General features: G+C 41.8%; 1 protein-coding gene across 3 annotated transcripts in view; it reads right to left on the reverse strand.

Annotated features, from left to right (window-relative positions):
* Positions 1-848: 848 nt before the first annotated feature.
* PARVB (parvin beta) overlaps positions 849-19,464 on the reverse strand; it is a 51,195-nt gene continuing 32,579 nt past the window's right edge. For all 3 annotated transcript variants that reach the window (XM_066183670.1, XM_066183672.1, XM_066183671.1), the window contains exons 7-13: positions 14,617-14,675; positions 12,972-12,991; positions 11,723-11,784; positions 10,404-10,472; positions 9,397-9,498; positions 7,726-7,798; positions 849-3,910 (exon numbers count right to left, since the gene is read on the reverse strand). In XM_066183670.1, the coding sequence (XP_066039767.1) occupies positions 3,834-3,910; positions 7,726-7,798; positions 9,397-9,498; positions 10,404-10,472; positions 11,723-11,784; positions 12,972-12,991; positions 14,617-14,675 (462 nt within the window). In that variant the 3' untranslated portion in view covers positions 849-3,833. The remainder of the gene's footprint in view (positions 3,911-7,725; positions 7,799-9,396; positions 9,499-10,403; positions 10,473-11,722; positions 11,785-12,971; positions 12,992-14,616; positions 14,676-19,464) is intronic.

Genomic DNA, 19,464 nt, shown 5'->3' on the forward strand with positions numbered 1-19,464 from the left:
TAATTCATTCGTCCTTAGAGAGGACGTTAGCCACACCAGGGCTCAAAACCCTCATGTGAGACAAGAGGTATCTTGAGCAGGCAGTGCTGCTGCTCTTCCTCCCTTTTTACATCACTGATTAAAGAGGAAGAGCTTCCTACAGAAACCACCATTCCTGGGCCTTTCCTCCTGGTATCAGTTGCATTTATTATCACACCTTTCTTCCTCCAAAACCCAATGTAGTGACCAGTGCACGGAGTATCCAGACTTCTGCAGAACAGCAGTAGTCAATCCTGTATGAGCTGCATTTGGTTTCATGTCTATGATGCCTAAAGATTTTTCTTTTCATACATTTTTCATGTATTTGTAGCTTTGCAGACTCTTAATATATGGCTAAATAGTTCCTAGAATTTTCCCTATCCTTTCTCTTAGATTTTAGAGTAACAAGCAAACCCTTTTAACATTCCTGAAATTCTGTTGAGTCTTATTCTCAAGAAGAGAGCCTCTAACAAGGACATTTTGTTTGGCAATCAGAATCTGAGGAGACATCACAAGAAAATAGGGCAAAGAAGCCCCTGGGCAAGCTCCAAGAGGCTGTTGACCCAGGGTGGGTGTTTCTGTAAGTTCTCAAAGCACATCTCATGCACACACCCTCACTACAAATACCTGGCCGCCACTGAAGAACAAATCAATGATTCAACAGCAATAACAAGTTCTGAAAATGCATTTTCCTGCTTCTCCACACAGCCCTGCTGTATTCTAGAGCCACTCTGCACACCAGAGCAAAGGGAAACTCACCATTCATAATTTCTTCCCACAGATTTTTCCATTGAGAGAAGAGAAAAAAAACATAGAAAACATAGTGATCATTATTTTTTTTTTATTTGAATAAATAGTACAACTGTCAAAAACCATGCATAAACACTCCTGTTGTGAATTTTAGCAAACATAGCATTGCATTGTAACTTGCTTACAGTACACAACTCTTACCACTAAGATGGATGTCTCCAGCATATGACAAGTCCAGAATTTTATCTGCAAGGCTGGTTTTTAGTAGTTAGGAATTCAGAATAAACACTGTTAAAAACAGTAGAAAAGACTCTTAAAAAATACATTAATACTGAAAGCACTGGGGTGTGGGGAAGAGGAGTAAGAAATCCTGTAAGATTGAAATCTATTTAAAAAATCTGCCACTGTCAGTTTTTCACCTTGAAAAACAGAATGCAGCTGAGGACTATCTGAGCTTCTTCTGTGGTAATACAGCTCACCGTAACTGAGTGCACCAAGTAAATGCACCTAAAAGTCAAGTTGTATCGACTGGAAAAGACAGACATTCATGAAGTACTTAAAAATGTGGGAGCTTTAATGCTGCAGAGTATTCAGCATTCCAGATGAATTCAACAGGATTCAGACTGGTACCCATATGTAAAACCCCAGTATAACACAAAGACATCATGAATAACATTTTTAACACTGACTCAGCTTTCTGAGAGGCAAAGAATTATCACGCATGTGTCACAGAAAGTTATGACAAAAGCAGGTGTTCAGAGAAGCTTTACCTACATGGCTCCTCCTGGAAACTAGGCCAGCTGGGATGAAGCCACATTTCAGCTCAATCTGCCCTGCTCACTAATCTGGTTAACAATAAATACAGTGTCTGCAGAACAGTGAGCTGGCCAGACAGCCAGGAGCCAAGGAATGAAAGAAGTATTTTCCCTGTGCAGCATCTACCAACGAACAAGACCACAACGGTATGGGCTATGACTCCTGATGCAGGGAGCAGTCCTGGCTGACAGGGATATTCACAGAAGGAATGCTAAATGAGACCCATGGTTGTAGCAAGGGGACCAGAAACACATAATTCAACAAAACTGACACTCTTTAACCTGTCACAGCCTGCTCACATGCCCTGAAGATGCCAGCTGTATGATCCCAGCTCAGAAACAGCCATTCCCCTTTCCAAAGCCAAATTACCCTCACCAATCCATTATTTTTATCTTCTGTTTGCTTTTGATATTAATACTGCTTGCAATCTAAAAAACTACACTCTCTGAAGGACTTTCCCAGCAACTCAGAGCACATAAACAGAGCTTGCACCTCCACATCACCTGAAGGACGGGGGTAGGAATGACAACCTTTTAACAGGCTTGCTTCCTGCAAACAACCCTGCATTAAACAAAAAGCTTGAGAGATCTTTCAGTTCAGTAACCTTCCAGCCTCATGATCCCTTTATTTTTCAGCACAAAGTTAGACCAATTTCATTCACGTGCCAGAAGAGCCGTCCCACTAGGCCTTAGCACCTGCACAAGTCTCCTCTGCTGGTGTGGTGGTGGGGTTTAGTGGCCCCATCTGAACTGCACTTGTTCCAGGCTCAGTACAAACAGTGAGAGGTCAGCTCCTTCCTAAAGTACAGGAAAGCAAAGATTCCCCAGAGAGCCTTGCAGAGCACAGGAGATCCGAATTTTCCATGCAAAGAAAGACGGGAGAAAGTTGCCCCCCCCCCTTTTTTTTTTAGAGGTGTGAGGGGAGGTGATCCAAGTAATCCAAATACTAGAACTCAGAGCCAAAAAATACAAAGCGAAGAAGCAGTAGCTAATTTCTCTCCCTTTTAGATGAAAAAAATGTTTGAAAAAGGAAGGAGAAAATCCCAATTGTAAAATTATACCATTCAAATAGCATGTTTCCTCTTGAACCTGAGCTCAAAGGCAAATAACATTTGGTGCAAAAAAATCAAGTTTTAGGGAAAAAAGATGCCAACTTACAATACGACTCAACTGAGCCCATGGAGCAGAGCAATTCTACCTGCTCTCCTTCAGGGCACTCTGCCTAGTGTTACACCCAAAGGAATGGCTGCCCATAAAACAAAAGTTGCTGCTGTGATACATAAAAGCAGCAATGAAATCTCTCACTTATGTGCTCAAAAGAAAAGGGTGATATTGAATGTATATTGCACATATCTACTTGGGAAATGCCCATCCCATTTCCTCCACAAAGCTCTCCACAAAAATCCACTCAGAGGGCTCCTGTTCCAGCACATTCCCTCTATTAGTTTCAGGAAGGAAGAAGGACTAGAGAAAATGCACTAATCCTGCCTGTGCCTGTGTGACCAGCTCCTGACCAACCTGACTGAAGCTGCCTGCTTAACAGGTGACAGTGGCCCTAGCAACCAAATTTCTCCTAGAAAAGAGATTAAATAAAAACAAGATATCAAAAGATTAGTTGGTCATCCCATTGCAAGACTTACTCTGTGTAAACACTGAATGGAAGTAACACTGAGTAGAAAGGGGTGAACACAGAAACTGAAGCTTTTGCCATTAGCCTCAGACAGCACCTGTAATTCCCCTCAGCTCAACTCACCCAACAGAACACACAAACCCTTATGTAATAGAAAAGGCTCAGCTTCAAAATAAATTCTAATGGTGATTTTCTATTGTTAACACTCTAAGCTTGGAAAACCATCAAATGCCAGTTGCAGCCAAGGAGTATGCAAAAGAATGTCTTTTGCAGAAGCAAAGAATCTCAAGCCATGAGGAAGGTCTCATGTTTTCCCTGCTTATTAAAGTAGTTAGTGGTATATTTCCTTTCTCAAAAGAACATCTGTGGATTATAGCAAACAACAGATCCATTTGGCAAAAGTGTGAAATACCTACACGTTTTCAAGTGACCTAGAGAATACACATGCATCATTTTTAGTGGGATTGTCTTACAAACAGCTATGGAGAGAACACATCAACTGTAGGAAGAATGCATGAAGTACATAGCATAAGGCACAATGGGAGCATGCAGAGGGCGTGTTTATTGTAACTTCTGCCTGAGGAGGTTGAAGGATGAAGAGACCTCAGCAGCTTTCAGGATCACTCAACATTCTTGTACTTTGTGAAGAGGTTGTACAGAACCCTGAGGGTAGACTTCAGGTCCAAGTTGACAACATCTGTGGAAGAAAGGGAGAAAATCCTTAATTTGTGTTTTGTTTTCCCTCATTCGTCCTGACATGAACAGAAGTCCCCACATCTCTGAGCTGATGGAATTGTGAATAAAAAAAAAAAATTAAAAATTCAGAGTTCTGATCTTCCGAAACCTCTTTAATGTCCTGGATGATGTGCTTCAAAGCAGCTTTACAATCATACAGCCACAGCTAACTTCTCTCTGGGAAACAGAAGGTAATTCCCTTCCTCAGCTAAAACTGGCTACGGAGAAAATCTGCTTCTGTCAGAGACCTGGGATAAAGGCTCTGGGAAATACTCCTGATTACTTCCCTGGCCACAGAAGCAGTGAACAAGCAGTCACACACATCCTGAGGTACTGCACCACATCCACAGCTCTGCCATGATAGGTCCATGAATTAATTGTTAATACAAAGCCTGAATCCTTAGCAGACTCCAGACTTTTTATTATTTCATAACCATTCTTATCACGCTAGGACAGGGAACAGGTCTGGAACAACTCTCAAGAAAAAGCTTTCCTGTTAGCACCTCTCCACCTATACTGCAATAACATGCCAAGAATGCAGGGATTCTGGGGGAGGCAGAGCACAGGGAAGGCTGAAGTGGTAGAAAGAAAGTCCGGATATAACATGTAAGAAATGAGTAGGAAGAAGCAAAAAATAAACAGTGAACAATATATACAGAAGCAAGGAAGAACAGATAATTAAAACATCATCAAAAGTCCTGGGAAGACAGCAAACTGTTAACAGACCAAGTACGATTAAGGTGATATCCAAGGGAAACCCCCTCTGTCTGCTTTGAAGAATCATTGCCAGGACCTCTCCACCCTTCTTTCCCACCCCACACTAGACACCAATAACCCCCACACTTCATCTGATACATTCAGTAATCTCTCAAACATTCTTTTCATCCTTTTTTCCTGTATTATTTTCCATATTTCATTAATAATTTTCAGTTCCCATTTGCAGAAGAATCTTCTCCTGCCCCAAAGAAAGATGCTAATTGCTGTGAAGTCATGCACCTTGAAAAAAGCAATGTCCTATCTGTATAACTGAAATAAGAAATTTCTAATTTTTCCAGGTATCAGAAAAAGTTGATACCCAAATTAAAACAAGGCAACCCAGATTAAAACACAAACTTAACATCTAATATTTTCTTAATTACTTTTCATTTTTTCATCTTCCAGTAGTGGAAATTCCATCTCCATTCCTTGACAATGCAGACCAATGGTTAATTACCACTGTTGCAGAAGTTATATTGTAATTCCAGTTTGCCATTTTCCTAACTTTCAGACCTAGCTATGTCTTTGACTGCTGCATTAAAGAGTACAGAGTGTGCAGTGCATCCTCCCTGTGTGGGCGACTGCACTGTTCCTTATTGATCAGTGTCTAACAGGTATTTCCAAGAATAAGCATATTCTCAGCCTCCTGTTTCTTATAATAAGATAAAACATGCACAGCCATAACATTACCAATAACAGTCAATAAAATATTAACTGAAAGTGGCCATACACTCTAAAAGTAGTTTAAAATATTCCATTCATTTAAAGCTTCCACAGTCCATAACAACCTCATTAGAGGTTAATCCACCACAATGTAATTCTGCTGCAGTAACTCAGCATCAGGTTCTGCTGCTGGCCCAATCCACTGAATCTGGCTGGAAGAACAAAGAAGAGATGACCTGAATGGTCCTGCTTTTGTTTACACCTGTACACAGGCACGCTACATTTAACAAGGCCTATTGCTTGCAAGCATTGCAGAAAGCATGGCATATAGGGATAAAAATTATGTTCTGCTCTAGACAACATTTTTCTTTAAATCCTACAACTAATTAAACTGGTCATACAGCCAGGTCCACCATCTCAAATCCTGGGGGCAACTTTGGGAACCTCACATCAGAAAAGACACTGAGGGGCTGGAGCATGTCCAGGGAAGGGAACAGAGCTGGGGAAGGGGCTGGAGCACCAGGAGGGGCTGAGGGAGCTGTGGGGGCTCAACCTGGAGAAAAGGAGGCTCGGGGGGACCTTCTGGCTCTGCACAACAGACAGGAGGAACAGCCAGGGAGGAGTCAGGCTCTGCTCCCAGGGAACAAGGGACAGGATGAGAAGGAATGGCCTCAAGCTGTGCCAGGGCAGGTTTTCTCAGTTGGGTATTGGGTTGTCAAGCATCAAAGCAGGCTGCCCAGCGAAGTGGTGCAGTCCCCATCCCTGGAGGAATTTAGCAGCTGGGTAGATGTGGCACTTGGGGATGTGGCTTAGTGGTGAACACAATGGTGCTGGTTAATGGGTGAACTCGATCTTAGAGGTCTTTTCCAACCTTACCAATTCTATGATTCTAATCTAAGAGGCATTTGCTACCCAATTCATGCTAAAGGGCCTGGATTCACCTGACAGGTTTCCCAGCCTACTGATGAACAAACAATGGATCAGAGTATGGCATTAATGGAGCATAACTACACACAGTTTTTTTGTACAGCTTCAGATTCTCTGCCAAAATGAATTATTGTTCTGTGAAACACATACTGCAATACATGACTGGCAAGATCTTACAAATGACACCACAGTGACAAGCCCTTCCCAAGATGTTACTGTCCTCTCCAAGGGAGAAGTTTTTCAAGAGGCACAGTCAGTTTCAGGCACAGAGATAGCACACTAGGACACTCACTCCAACAGCTGGGAACTACTGCTGGGAATGGCCACACACAGAGAAGAGGAAGGAAAACACACAAGAGATGGTACATCCTGCAGCAGCAAAAAGCAAAAAAGGATGAGCTAATTTGGCTTTCCAGCTTATATCAATAATTACATTTTCAATCAGTAAAACACTTAAAAGCGTATTTTGCTGCTTATTGAATCTACACAAGCAAAATCTGCTACAGTGTTTTACCATTCATTGACAGTGTTAGGATGTCAGAAAGCCTTATGGACAGGTAACCTCTTCTGGTCTTCATCATTCTTCTCAGCATTTTCAGCATTCTTCAGGAGCACTTTTCATCCCCCAGTTTACAACAACAGTGCTGACAGCACATATATGCCATTTAAAACTGTCTTTTGCCTTCCCCCCCCCCCGCCCCCAACCATCTCCACTGTTTGTTAATCTATTTACTATCACCACTTTGTCTCATTTTAAGTCAGACCAAATGTTTCTTGGGGGGTCTTAATTTTCCTTTGTTCTGCAGAAGCTTGTAACACATACATAATCTGTAACACCAGGAACAAAAACTGCTCATTTAGCAGTCATAAAGTTTTAATTCCTCTTTTTATCCCTAGCGCAAGGAACAATGCAGGCTTCATCAATAATTAATGTTAAAGTCCAGAGACTTAAAGGGAAAACTTGGGTTTTACACTTTTTAGTTCTGATTTCCACATCAGATAAATCAAGAAGATCTTTTGCTACTGGTTCTCCTTAAAAAAAACCCTGAAGCCTTCCAGTTATCTGTCACTGAAATGTGATCACAGGAGTCCAGACTAGCACCAGCTGTAAGAATTACAAGAATCAGACCATGAAAAGCTTTCTGCTTGGATTGTTATTGAAAACACCAGCTGAATTTATAATGTAGCACTGAACAGGTCTTGAATGACTCACTAAAACTCCACTTGGACACCTCAGTGAATCTGCTCCAGACAAGAAGCATGGGCAGGATATACCCCAGGCACAGACAATGAATCCTTTGGAAAACTCTCAAGGGGCCCATTCACAGCTCCACTTTGTGGTACTATTGCTACTTGGAATGGAATTGCACTTGAACTACACCTGCTCTGATGACTTTATACACAGTTTAAAGCCACATGGCACATCCATACCTTCAGGGCGAGCTTTTGGCTTCTTCAGGCCTCCATCTTGCATCAGCTCAAAAGCAAAAGAAACATTGTGCACCTGGAGGAGGTAAAGGATTTAGATTCTCAGAGTTATATAGGCATCAAAAGCTTTTAATCAAGTTTTTTTTTAGATGCTTTATTCTCTCCATACTTGATAATTCAATTTAAATCAGTATTAAACATTTATATGTTTAAGCATAGCAGAACCATAACATGCTTGGTGATGGCAGTCCCTGGACTGGTTGTGCAGAGAACCTGCAAAAGAAGCTAAGGCCAACTGTACATAAGGAGCTCCTGAACAAGCCCCTTACAGGTCACACAGGAGCATCAATTCAGAGGAAAGAAAATAGACAAAAAGGGAAAGTGAAAGAAGGCAGGTGTCTTCATTTAATCTCTCCTTTGGGGAACAAAAACTACAATTTAAAGATATCTGCAAAGCAGGTTTCTTATCTGCATTTACTGAAATTTAGGCAAGGTAATTAGCATTATGAATTCCAAGCAGTTTTGTTGCTGCATATGAACGTTCTGGAGATACATCACTTATTATTCAGGATTTTATTAATCGCCTCTACCTGCTGCAGCTCCTCATTCACTGTGACAAAACCAATCACTTTCAACGTGGTATTTTTTCCCCCCCCACAAAACACAGATCCTACCTCTCCTTCTTCTATTTACAAATCCCCATTCCTCAAGGCTGACTCTCCACACACAACCACACCATGACTTCAGGAATACTGGTTAATCTTTACGAATTTCAACCATAAATAATAAAATTGTAACCAGACACTGGCTGCAACTCAGCACCCTGCATTTCTACAAGGGCAAAAATTGAAGCTAATGGAATAAAGAAGCAGGAGGAAGCTATAAAAGATGTGTGAGACGCAACAGAGAACCATCCCTCCCAGAGATGTACCTTTGCTGAGGGGCTGACAGCAGCAATCTGTGTGGAAGCTGTTATGAAAACCCCATATTTAACAGAGCGCACAAAGCATTCCATCTTTTAACTTTAGCCAGTGTTTACACTCCTGACCTTGCCCCTCTCCTGCTGCAGCTCAGCCAACACAAAACCCGTCCTCTGCATTGCAGAACAAAAAGCAGGGGGCACTTGCAGGACTGCAGCAGGACCAGGCTCGGGGTATTGTGATATACTGACACCAAATATACACAGAGGCATGTGCAGGTCTGGGAACAGCTGCAGACAGAGGCAAACTTCTGGCTGTGACATTAAAACACATCCTGAACAATTTTCTCATTGTGAACACAAGGAGGGGCAAGTGTGGGGCTGACAGCAAGAGACCTACACACAAGAACGCTTCAGGCAGTACTACAATCTAAAAAATTACTTTGGTTATGCAAAGTGTTACACAGTACAGAGCACTCAGTATTGTATTTATTCATCCTGGATATTCGTGAGCTTTATGTGCTGTCAGGTGCCAGGAACAGAACGCCTTTCTTCTTCAACTGTGGGGAATTTACCCATTCGTTTCACAATTTTTTAGTGATTTTAACCATCAAGGGCCACAGCCCCTTAGCTAGATCTCCTGAAAAGAATGTACCAGGTTCTATTTCACTTGGCATAAGGAGAAAGGATAAAACAATTGAAAAATAACATGTGATAATAATGCAGAATGAACACAACCTGGAGTTCCCACCCACCTTTTGATCAAAATTTTCAGGTGTTAAGTAGAAGTTGTGAAGTGGAACAAAATAGTCCTCAAGGAGACCCATGAGCAAAACCAAGTAAACACCATCTGCAAACTAAAGAGAAATATGAGGAGAAAACATCTGTTTATAAATCAGCATTCATCAACAAGAACAAAGGATGCTTGGCCCAAATAATGTGGGTCTGTTGGTTTTTTTTAATTATTATTTCCTCACACAGAAGTGTGAGATAGTTCAGGAGTGTGTTCTTGCTTTCCTCATGTTCATTTAATTTGCTTGAGGAATCCTGCCAACTTCCCAGCAGTAGTTAAAAAAAGCCCCAAACTTCCTGGGAAACATGTTTGCACATTATATTCTACAGAATCTGGTCATTTCAACCCCAATTCCTCTTCAGTTGTGGGTGTTAGACATGAGAATCTTTGTGCTTACTCAAAACTTGAAATTAAGTCTCCCCTGTCACAGGTAGGAAGTCAAATTTCATAAAAGAATCTTTTCCCCCAAGTCAGAATAGATTGTTTATGGTTTCAGCAAACACTAAATAAAATCCTACCTATTTTCAGCCACTCTATTCAGTGTTTCTTACCAGACCAGATGGCTAGTGACTGGGTAAGGGGGATAATGCTAGGCAGTTCAAAGACTTCCCACCTGTGATCCTGATATGGCACGTGACATCCTCTGAAAATAAATTACTGGGTATCTCTAAGGTATGAAGCAACAATTTCTTGTGACAGATCAGATCCAGTTGCCCAATTATTTCAGCAAAGCTGTAAAATAGCAGTGAATGAATGACTGGTACTATACCAAGTCAGGCACAAATGAATTACCCATACTGCTGGTATAATTCTCTGGATGGTGTGTTTATCTTTTTGCCAAGACAATAAGATTACCATCTCTCACAGCTCAATAAACTCTGGAAACAAGACCTGATTCTGCTTAGCCAAGCCCACATCTGAAAATCTGCAATTTACAGAGATTACATCCAAGAAGACAAAGACTCCTACCTGGGTTTCCAACTCTGTTACTTCCAAATTCAGTTTATTCAAGTGTTTGTTCACAAAGGTGATCAGAGACTATTAAAAAAAAAAAAACAACAGAAAAAACAACACAGTAGAAACAGTGATTTCAGACACTGCATTCAGTGCTGATGTGAAAGGATTAACATAACCTTTAAAGACATTTTTAAAACCACAACATCGGTGTTTGCTGCCTGCTTTTGCACAAATAAGCACACAGAACTTCTGGTTTTGTTGCACCAGATGCCAGCCCTCAGCAGATGGTGCTGTTACATGCAGCCTTCCAGCACATCAAGCAAACTTCAGTGTCCTGGGAAAATGCTGTGATGACATTGGTGCCTGAAGATGAAGCGAGCAGTAGCTGCATTTACTGTCCCCACTAAGTTTTTCAGGTCTTTGAAGGTGTCAACAGCACAGTGTTGTGCACAGAACTCCATTCCTGGAGGGATGTGTGCAGTCAGCACACAGATTACAGCCAGGATGTAGCACAGGTCTGCAATTTCTATTCCAGATGCAGATCCTGCCATTACAAACCAGATCTGTGCTAATGGACTGAAGCACAGAGATCTGTCAGCTCACTTACACCACTTCCAGAAGGGACACAGAGCAGAGTGTTACCACTTTTATTGTGTGGAAAGAGTTAAGTGAGTTCTCTATCCACTAAAAAAAACACTTTTCCAGAAGACATTTCAGGTCAGAAAGATAAAAATCTTCCTGAGACTTCAAAGCATTATTTTAAAAGCACACATCTTTTATTAGACACAAAGGGAAGGGACAATTTACAACACTGATCTTCACATACTGCTCTCCTAATAAGCAGCTTAACAGCCAGGCTGAAACTATCTGATGGAACTACATGGAGTCTTATATATTCACTCAAAGCAGCAAGAGCTGGCAGAGAGAGATAAACAGCTCCATTACCACTCTGCTCTGTCTAACACTAAGCCATGTCAAAAATACGCCTGGATGGACATGTTGTGCAAGCCTGAAAGGACAAACCAAGTGACCAAGATGCTCAGCCTTAAAGGACAAACCAAGGGACCATAGGAATAAGTGCTTAGCACCTGGACAAAAGCAGCTCTCTTGTAAAAGCTTTATATTCAGCAAACTTCTTTATCGGGGAATCACATTTCAGGCTACTACGGAAAATATCACCTGGCTTTGAAACAGTACTCCTTGGGGACAAACACCCTTTTCACTACTTCAGATTCCTCTTCTGTTATTTGCTGGATGTTTCTGAATATCTTCCCAAGAGCACAGAAAAAAATTGTAATGTGGAAATTAAAGCCAGGATTTTACTTCTTTACCTTTTTGACTACACTGAGCTTGTCTGGTGCGTGATCAAAAAGCGTGTCAAAGGCATCGCGCTCTGGTTTGGGGGGGAAAAATTAAAATCAGAACACTTGCAACACTTCAAAAAATTAAAATCAGAACACTTCCGACAGCACAAGAGTGGGAAGCAGGTTTCCTGTCCAAAGCTTAAAGGTTTTTCTCCTCGGAAAGTCACATAACAGAGACCCAAGCTAAAAGTCAGCACCCTCTTTTGGTGGTGCAGACTGGGAATTCTAGAGGTAACTAAAAATAAACATATTCACTGGTTTCCCTTTTCTGCCATTCAAAACTGGTACACAAAATATGTGCGTGAAAGAAAAATTAAAATTCACAACAAATTCTGACTATACCCCAGTCCTAACTTAAATAGCTATGGTTGCATCCACATTCAGCATCAAATTCAGACATTAATTTGGTTAATTTAGAATTACTGGTAGTACCCCTTACTTCAGTAAAGCTTAGAACTGAGCTCGAGTGAATTCTGATTCAGTAGTGTATGAAGAGCAAAACCTACAGACGGTATAAAGATTTAAATTATGTTTCCATCTTCAAAGCACTGTCTATCAATATCTAATCCGATCTTTATTCAACATAGTTTTTAAGAGCTTTTCCATGATCAAATACTATTTATTTACAGAGCAAATTTGAATAGTTTTCTGCTGTCAAATAAACAAATACATTTATTATCTAGATTCCTTTGGTATCCGAAGATACATTATTTAGCCCCTATTTTCCAGTGCCTTATTAATATTTAATGTAGATACATTGCAAAAGGAGAAATGACAGTTTTGACATATTATAATGGGCAAATTTAAAAAAAAATTACTTTTTTCATCCTTTACAGGAGCATTCATCTTAAAAATGAGAAATGACTTAATGCCACTAAAAAAAAATAAATGCAAAAAGGGAAATCTCTTGGCAGCAACACCAAAAGAAATGGGTTTTGTTTAGAAGATGAGACAATCAGTTGGTAAGGCCTAAACGTCAAAGTACAGCAAATACAGAGGAGATAAGATCCTCCATGCAAAGAAATTAGATCTGGTCCTACCCATTATGCTCCACATTCGCATGGAGTAACAAAACCTGCCCCCACAACACATTCCAACCTCATGGAATTTCTCAACCCATTGTCTTGATCTGCTGAAAGTAAAAATGACCAGATTTCTGTGCCTGACACAAATCAAACAAAAACAAAACAAATTCAGAGTCAACTTTATTACTTACCAAATCTTCCCATCATCATCCTGAAAGTCAGAGAATTCAAAAACACTAAGTTAGTTCATGAACAACCAATTTGGGAAGACAAGAGAATGGCCCTAAAAGGAGTTCTCCTTCAATATGCAGAGGGCCAACAACTTGTGCAAACCTGGGGCTGAGCACATCACAGACCAGACCCAGCATGCTGCAGGAATACCTCCAGCAGAGCACCAGTCAGGGAAATCCATTATTAATTCCAAATTAATGGAAATGCTAAATTACATTTTACACACAATTATGACTTCTTATCCATACCTTTTATGATGAAGGGTGAATGACTGCATGTGCTTGTGCATGCATTTCCACAAATATCACCTAAACCACACAGCTTACAAGAAGCAAAGCCATCTATCTCACTTCGAACTCTTTTCTCTGAACACATTCTATATGAATGTCATGCAAACAAAACTGCCACATATGAAATACATACACAGCCATATGTGACATCACCAGACATACGCGGATGTTTATCAGCTGAGATTTAGGCCCTGATTGGCACAGAGGAATTTGAAACTATTCAATGAATGTTGGATTCTGCTGATCACTGCGTTTTCCATAGGGGCACGTGTATCTGGATATGCAACACATTAAGCAGTAACCTCTTAATACTGTAATTACTGTGTAATATTAATTAGCACCGTAAAATACGTGTATAAACACACGTGTAAATCTGCAAATATCCTTCTTGCTAAAAAATGTCCAAGCCCCAGCCTGCAGATCACATCTTGCAAACCACATCTGCAGGAGAGCACAAGCTCACTGCATTGTTCAAGGGCACAGGAGAGAGGGGAGGAATTTTGGCCCACAAATCTGAGCCAGAGCTCTGATCCTAGAAAAACCACTGTGAGATCTTTAATGTCCACACAGAGACATTGTGATCTCATTTCTGAACACTTCCATCTGAAAGATCTTCCCCACTAAGCACCACATGGTGCTCCATTTATCTTCAAAGCCGTGGGAAGCTGAGCCAAGGCTACAGGGAGCCAATACACTGATAAACTGAGGGAGGGCTCATGTAAGCCCCTCTTAGAAAAGCTGCCTTCGGGCCATGTGAAGGAAACCCTCAGCTTTCAGTTGAAGCCAAAATGCAGGCCTAACTTTCGCCTTATAAAAAGGACTGTAAAAACATAAAGCAAAGTAAGCTGGTACAAAAACTGGAGAGGGAAGAGGTTTATTTATTTATTCTTGCTGAACTCTTCTCTCCTTACAGCTTTAATTGTACCACTTCAGTTTCAAGAGCTATCTCAAAGAATTGCCTTTTGTCAAACTAATTCTTCCCCAAAATACCTACATTAGCCCTACACTTAATAGAGAAAATAGTACTAAGCAGAAAGAAGATGTGTATATATATATATATAGCTATATCCCGTAGGCAGGGGAGAAAAAAAGGCTCACAAAAGTCACTTTCAGTTAAAAGTTTCTTAAGACAAAAGAATTTCCAGAGGACACTTCTCCCTTGCAGCATACTTTCAGAGACCAAGCATTTCCATGCAGTTAAAAAAGCACCACATGAAGGGATTTCATTAATTTAGCAGGGATGGGGGAAAGATTAAACTTTTCTCTCATCCTTAGAAATGATCTCACACCCTGCACTGAAGCATTTTGTGCTTACTCTGTTGTGGTAGTCAGCTCCTCTGAAACATGAGTGGTCTGAAGGAGGCCTTCACGTTTCTGGAAAGGAAGATGGAATTAGCAAAGGAGAAACTCATCAGGGGCTCATTCAGCATCTTTCACAGCACCAGAGGACAGAACTGGATGAATTCACCAAGTTTCACAGAGGCAGAGGTGAAACAGCCAGCACAGGAGGATTCACCCCCAGAACAGTGGCACTGATCAGGCTGACAGCCAAAGGGACGTTTGGGAAATGTATATTTACTCCTATATGTGCAGCTAACTGCCTCACTAAAAGTTCTCCTCCTCAGACCACAGCCAACATCATGACTGAAACACAATCTAGAGTCTGTCAGCCCCATCTTAGATCCCTGCAGGGCAGCTGGTCATGCCACTGCGTCAACCAGCACTTTGCCACATCTGGCAGACTGACTCTTCTGCTGCACCCAGGCCAGGGCTCCAGAGTGCTGGCACAGCTCTCCTAGAGCAGGCATGGCACTGGGGCCACTGCCATACACCTGACAGGGACACATCCTCCAAGGAAACACAGAGAGCACTGAAAGTTCAGCTGATGATTTCACAGTGAGCATTACTTCCCTGATACCAGGTTCTCAGCTTGGCTTAATTTTCTGCATGAATAAGGAGTCTCTGCCCAAGAGAAACTGCATGTGCTGAGACAGTTTCAAAATACCTCAGAGGGTGGAAGTGTTTTCACCTGAGTGAAAAACTTGCATAGCATCTCCATGGGTTCCTTTCAAAACTGTGCCTGAATGGAGGTATTTCTTTTCTCTCTTCTTTGTGCTCAAAAAGCACAGAAAGAGCTCAGATCTCAGCAGCCATCCAGGAATCAGGTCTGTCATTAGGGGAGGGTTAATAAAGCTTTCCACTCAGGTAAGCAGGGAGACAACCCCCCTGGGCACCAGCTCTGCACACCTTTACCAGCTCTATCATTTACACCAGATGAACCTCAAGCAAGAACTTCTTAGGGAGAACAGCTTTGAGGAGAAACACATCCTTCCCCAGAAGCAGTTTGAGAAACAAGAACTGAAATCTAAAAATCAGTAAGAGGAACTCCTGCCCCTCCACTCCCTCCTGAAGAAATGAAGGCTGGCAGAGCTGCTGGAAGGGAGGGAGCCTGGCTGGAGGCATGGGGGGAGCTGTTACAGCTCCATGCCTGACAGGGCCCTGGGCTTTGTGCTGCCAGGCTGGCCACATCTTCACAGCCCTCTCTTCCCTATCACACTCCTATCTCATCCTGCTCCCTGAGGGAGCCACGGGAACAGAGCCAGGAGCTTTGGGGAAAAAGCCAGCATGACAGCATGGATGGAAAAATGAGGATGCATCTGACAGGCCAGTCTTTTCCTGCACACAAAACAATGCTGTCTTTATTCCATCCCACCACATCTCTGCTTTATTAACACAGCGCTCAGGACCCGCCAGGCACCCTGAACCCCAGGGAGAAGATGGTGTAACCTGTGAACAAAAGCTCAGTAAGTGATGAGTAATGCCTCCAAGTGCCTGATAAGAAAGAGGAATGGATTCCAACACTGGCTCCCCAGCCAGTGGAAAAGAAAGCACTGCTCCCCCCTCCACCCCCTCAGGCAGCTGAACATGCTGCTCTCACAGCAAGCCTAGGTCTCCTACCTTGAAATCCAAAAGCAAATATCATTCCTTGATAAAAATGTTGATTCCTTCCACCACTGGCACCAGACACGTTTATTCGTCATCTTGCCTTGAATCTGACCTTTCTGTCTGCAACTTAGTTTCTCAACTAAAAGGGAATTACTGTAAAAATACCCCAGATCTCCCAGCAGCAACAGGGTGGGACATACTGCAATTTTAAGAATGAGGCCGAGGAAAGCTAAGCATGAAAGATGTCAATTCCTGAGCTTTGCAAAAATAACCAACACGGTGAGCCTTAAGGATGATTTTTACACTTAATTCTGTGAACTTCTTTGTTTTCCTGAATTAGGGTATTTCTTCACCATGCAAGCTTACATTTCAAATGTAAGGCAGTAGAGTCAGCTAGAAAATCTCAGTATTTTCAGTTCTCATTGGAAGCACCACCAAAACCAACAGAGTTTCTCTCCACCCTGCCCTCACTGAGGAGGGCTGGAACAACAGGCACGTGTTGAGTGACACCAGCATTAAAGCATGTATCACCCTTGACTCTTAACTCAGCACTTAGAGTAGCTGCTCACAGGATTTTAACTAGAAGGTCCACCTAAACTCTTGCTCTGCCAGAACCCTTCTTGAATAACTTGGTCATATATTGCCATAGTTACCCGATTTCCTATTTCATACCAAGAAACCAGCAAGAAAACTAATTCTGGAGGTTGATTTCAAAAAGGCTTTCAAGTTACTTCAAACTCTTTCAGGAACTTGGCCCTTGAGAGCAGCTACATCATGGAGGCCATTATGAAATAATGAAAAGCAAAAGTGTTTTTTTGTTGGGTTGGTCTTGTAGTTGTTCCACATAATATGGAAAGACAGATAGCTAAAGATTCTTCCTGCCAAGGAAGGTAAAATAAAGTCATCTCCAAAACGCTTGTGGGTTTTTGAGCAAATTAACAGTGCAGGACCAAAAAAGGATAGTGCACTGTTTGACAGACCCAGATTGAGCTACAGATATTTCTCAGACTCTAAATCCATGATTTTTAATCAGAAAAAAAAAAATATGCAGCACCTTTAAGTCTCAGTCTGTCACCTCAAGATGCTAAAGGATGAGAAGAATTTAATGGAAGGGCAGAATCACCATGGAACTGTGGAGATCTGGATAAATACCTTCTGTGTAGCACAGTGCTGTCATAATACTATCTCACTGATGGATCAGGACAGTGAAAGTAAGAGAAAAAAGAGCCCACAGCACTTACACAAGCTCATAAGGTGTTCTGCACTGCTCTGGGATGGGCTGTGGAAATGCACACATCTTGGCTGAGCAGTAACTTGCTAAACCTCTTTATTTTCATGGTGTAAGCACAGTCCTCAGGGACCTGCACAGTGTGAGGACAGCTCAACAAGCGGATAACGATAATCTAAGTCACCCATGAAAATGAGACTCAGCTAGTTTAGAAAATTTCAGGGTGTGTGTGCTCCTGCACCATACTCCCACAGCATCTTGCAGTTTTCGTGCTGCAGGGTCAGTTCTGAAAGACTTGCACGCAAATCACTTAAACTGTTTATTAACCCCCTCAAATGTATATCCAAGCAAAAAGAGGCATTTAAATGAAAACCTCTCAGCTAACACCTTATGCTGTGATCTAGCGTGACAGAACCCCGTCCATTATTGGGATATGTAACAAGTGATCACTTAAAAACAATTTTGTAATAGTGACAATCTTCTTAATAGTAGTTTTCTTATTTGGATTAGGAACAATATTCACCATTCTGTTTGTCATTAGCATAACAAAGGCTAAACAAAGTCCATTTAAAGAGATCTGCATTACTGTATTTTTAGACCAGATTATGGATGTTGAGCTACAAAAATTCAGTTTACCAAACTATAAGGCAAAAGTTCTTTTTCCAGAACAAATATGCTCTGTTTCACACCATCCCTCACTTTCCACTTAAATAAAGATGAAGAGTTGCAAGCTTTTCCCAGCAGTGGATTAGGGGCTGAGAGAAGCCTCCTCTTGCACAAGCCCAGCGGTGGCCATGCCAGGACTCAAGGCTCTAGATCCAAGAGCAAGAGCCTCTAGGATTAAACCCCCACTATACCTGACACCTTCAGGGGACCTGATTCCCTTGGGGACACAGACGTTGCTCTCTCTCCTGCCTAGTTTCTTGCAGCCCTTATGTTCTCCGGTCATGCTAGTCTCAAGATCCAGGGACTCTGGTGAACCAGATGGTGTCTCCTCTAGATCCCTCCAACAGGAAAAGAAGTGAAAACCTTCTCCACAGCCTTCCCTTTGCTGCAGAGGTGGATGGTTCTGAAGCTTGAACTAAGGAAAAGGAAAGGGAGGCTTTACCTCTCTACCTAGTATTTTTTTTCTGCCTTAGCAGTTACAGAAGACACTTCACAAAAGGTTTTAAGCATCAGGGTGTGAGAGAGCTGCTGACCAGCTTATATTTACATATTCCTCCTTATCTTTCCAAGACAGACAAAAGAAATCTAAAAATAAACCAGTCTCCTATTTACATTCATGTTACTTTATAACTAACTCACTGTTCTTAAATCCTGACTTTAGATCTGAAAGAACTAAAGCAGTTCAAAAACACCTCCTATAGATAATAAACACATTTATTGTGAACCAGGGGGCATCCATCACTTTCTCATTTACATGACACCCTGGACATCTAGGGCATCCAGACAGGCAACCTGGAAAACACCATTACTTCAATATAAAGCAAAATGAAGCTCATCTAATCAACCACCCTGTGTCTTGTAAGGGGATCGAGGTTTGCACAACAGGGTGTGGGATCACTTTATCTTCTTGATTCTTGAAAGGAAACTCACATCTGGAACAGTAAATGGCACTTGCAGAGTGAGTGCCACAGCAAACAGGCACAGCAGGAGCAGACTGCCAGCTGGAACACATCTGCCTGGGGTTCAGCAGCTGGGAGAAAAAACAGGTTCCCATGGGAAGTTTTCATTGGAATAGAAGGCAAGGAAAAAGAAGTACAGATGTTTGAAAGTAGAGTCTTTGTGGAGGGAAAGGAAATGGTTGACACCAAGCAGAAAAAGGAATAACTAGAGCAGTATCTAGGGCAGGGGGGAAGCAGCGAGGGTTCCTTAGGTCAGATCTGTTCCCCATATCTAAGGAAAGCTAACAAAAACACAAGACTGTGAAAGAAATGATGAAAGTCTACCAGGCCTGCCAAGGAAAACAATGTCTAAGTCTGCACATGA

The sequence above is a fragment of the Chamaea fasciata genome, unplaced genomic scaffold (genome assembly GCF_029207755.1).
Source record: "Chamaea fasciata isolate MVZ Bird 193981 ecotype frontalis unplaced genomic scaffold, bChaFas1.0.hap1 SCAF_5, whole genome shotgun sequence".
Lineage (NCBI taxonomy): Eukaryota > Metazoa > Chordata > Aves > Passeriformes > Sylviidae > Chamaea > Chamaea fasciata.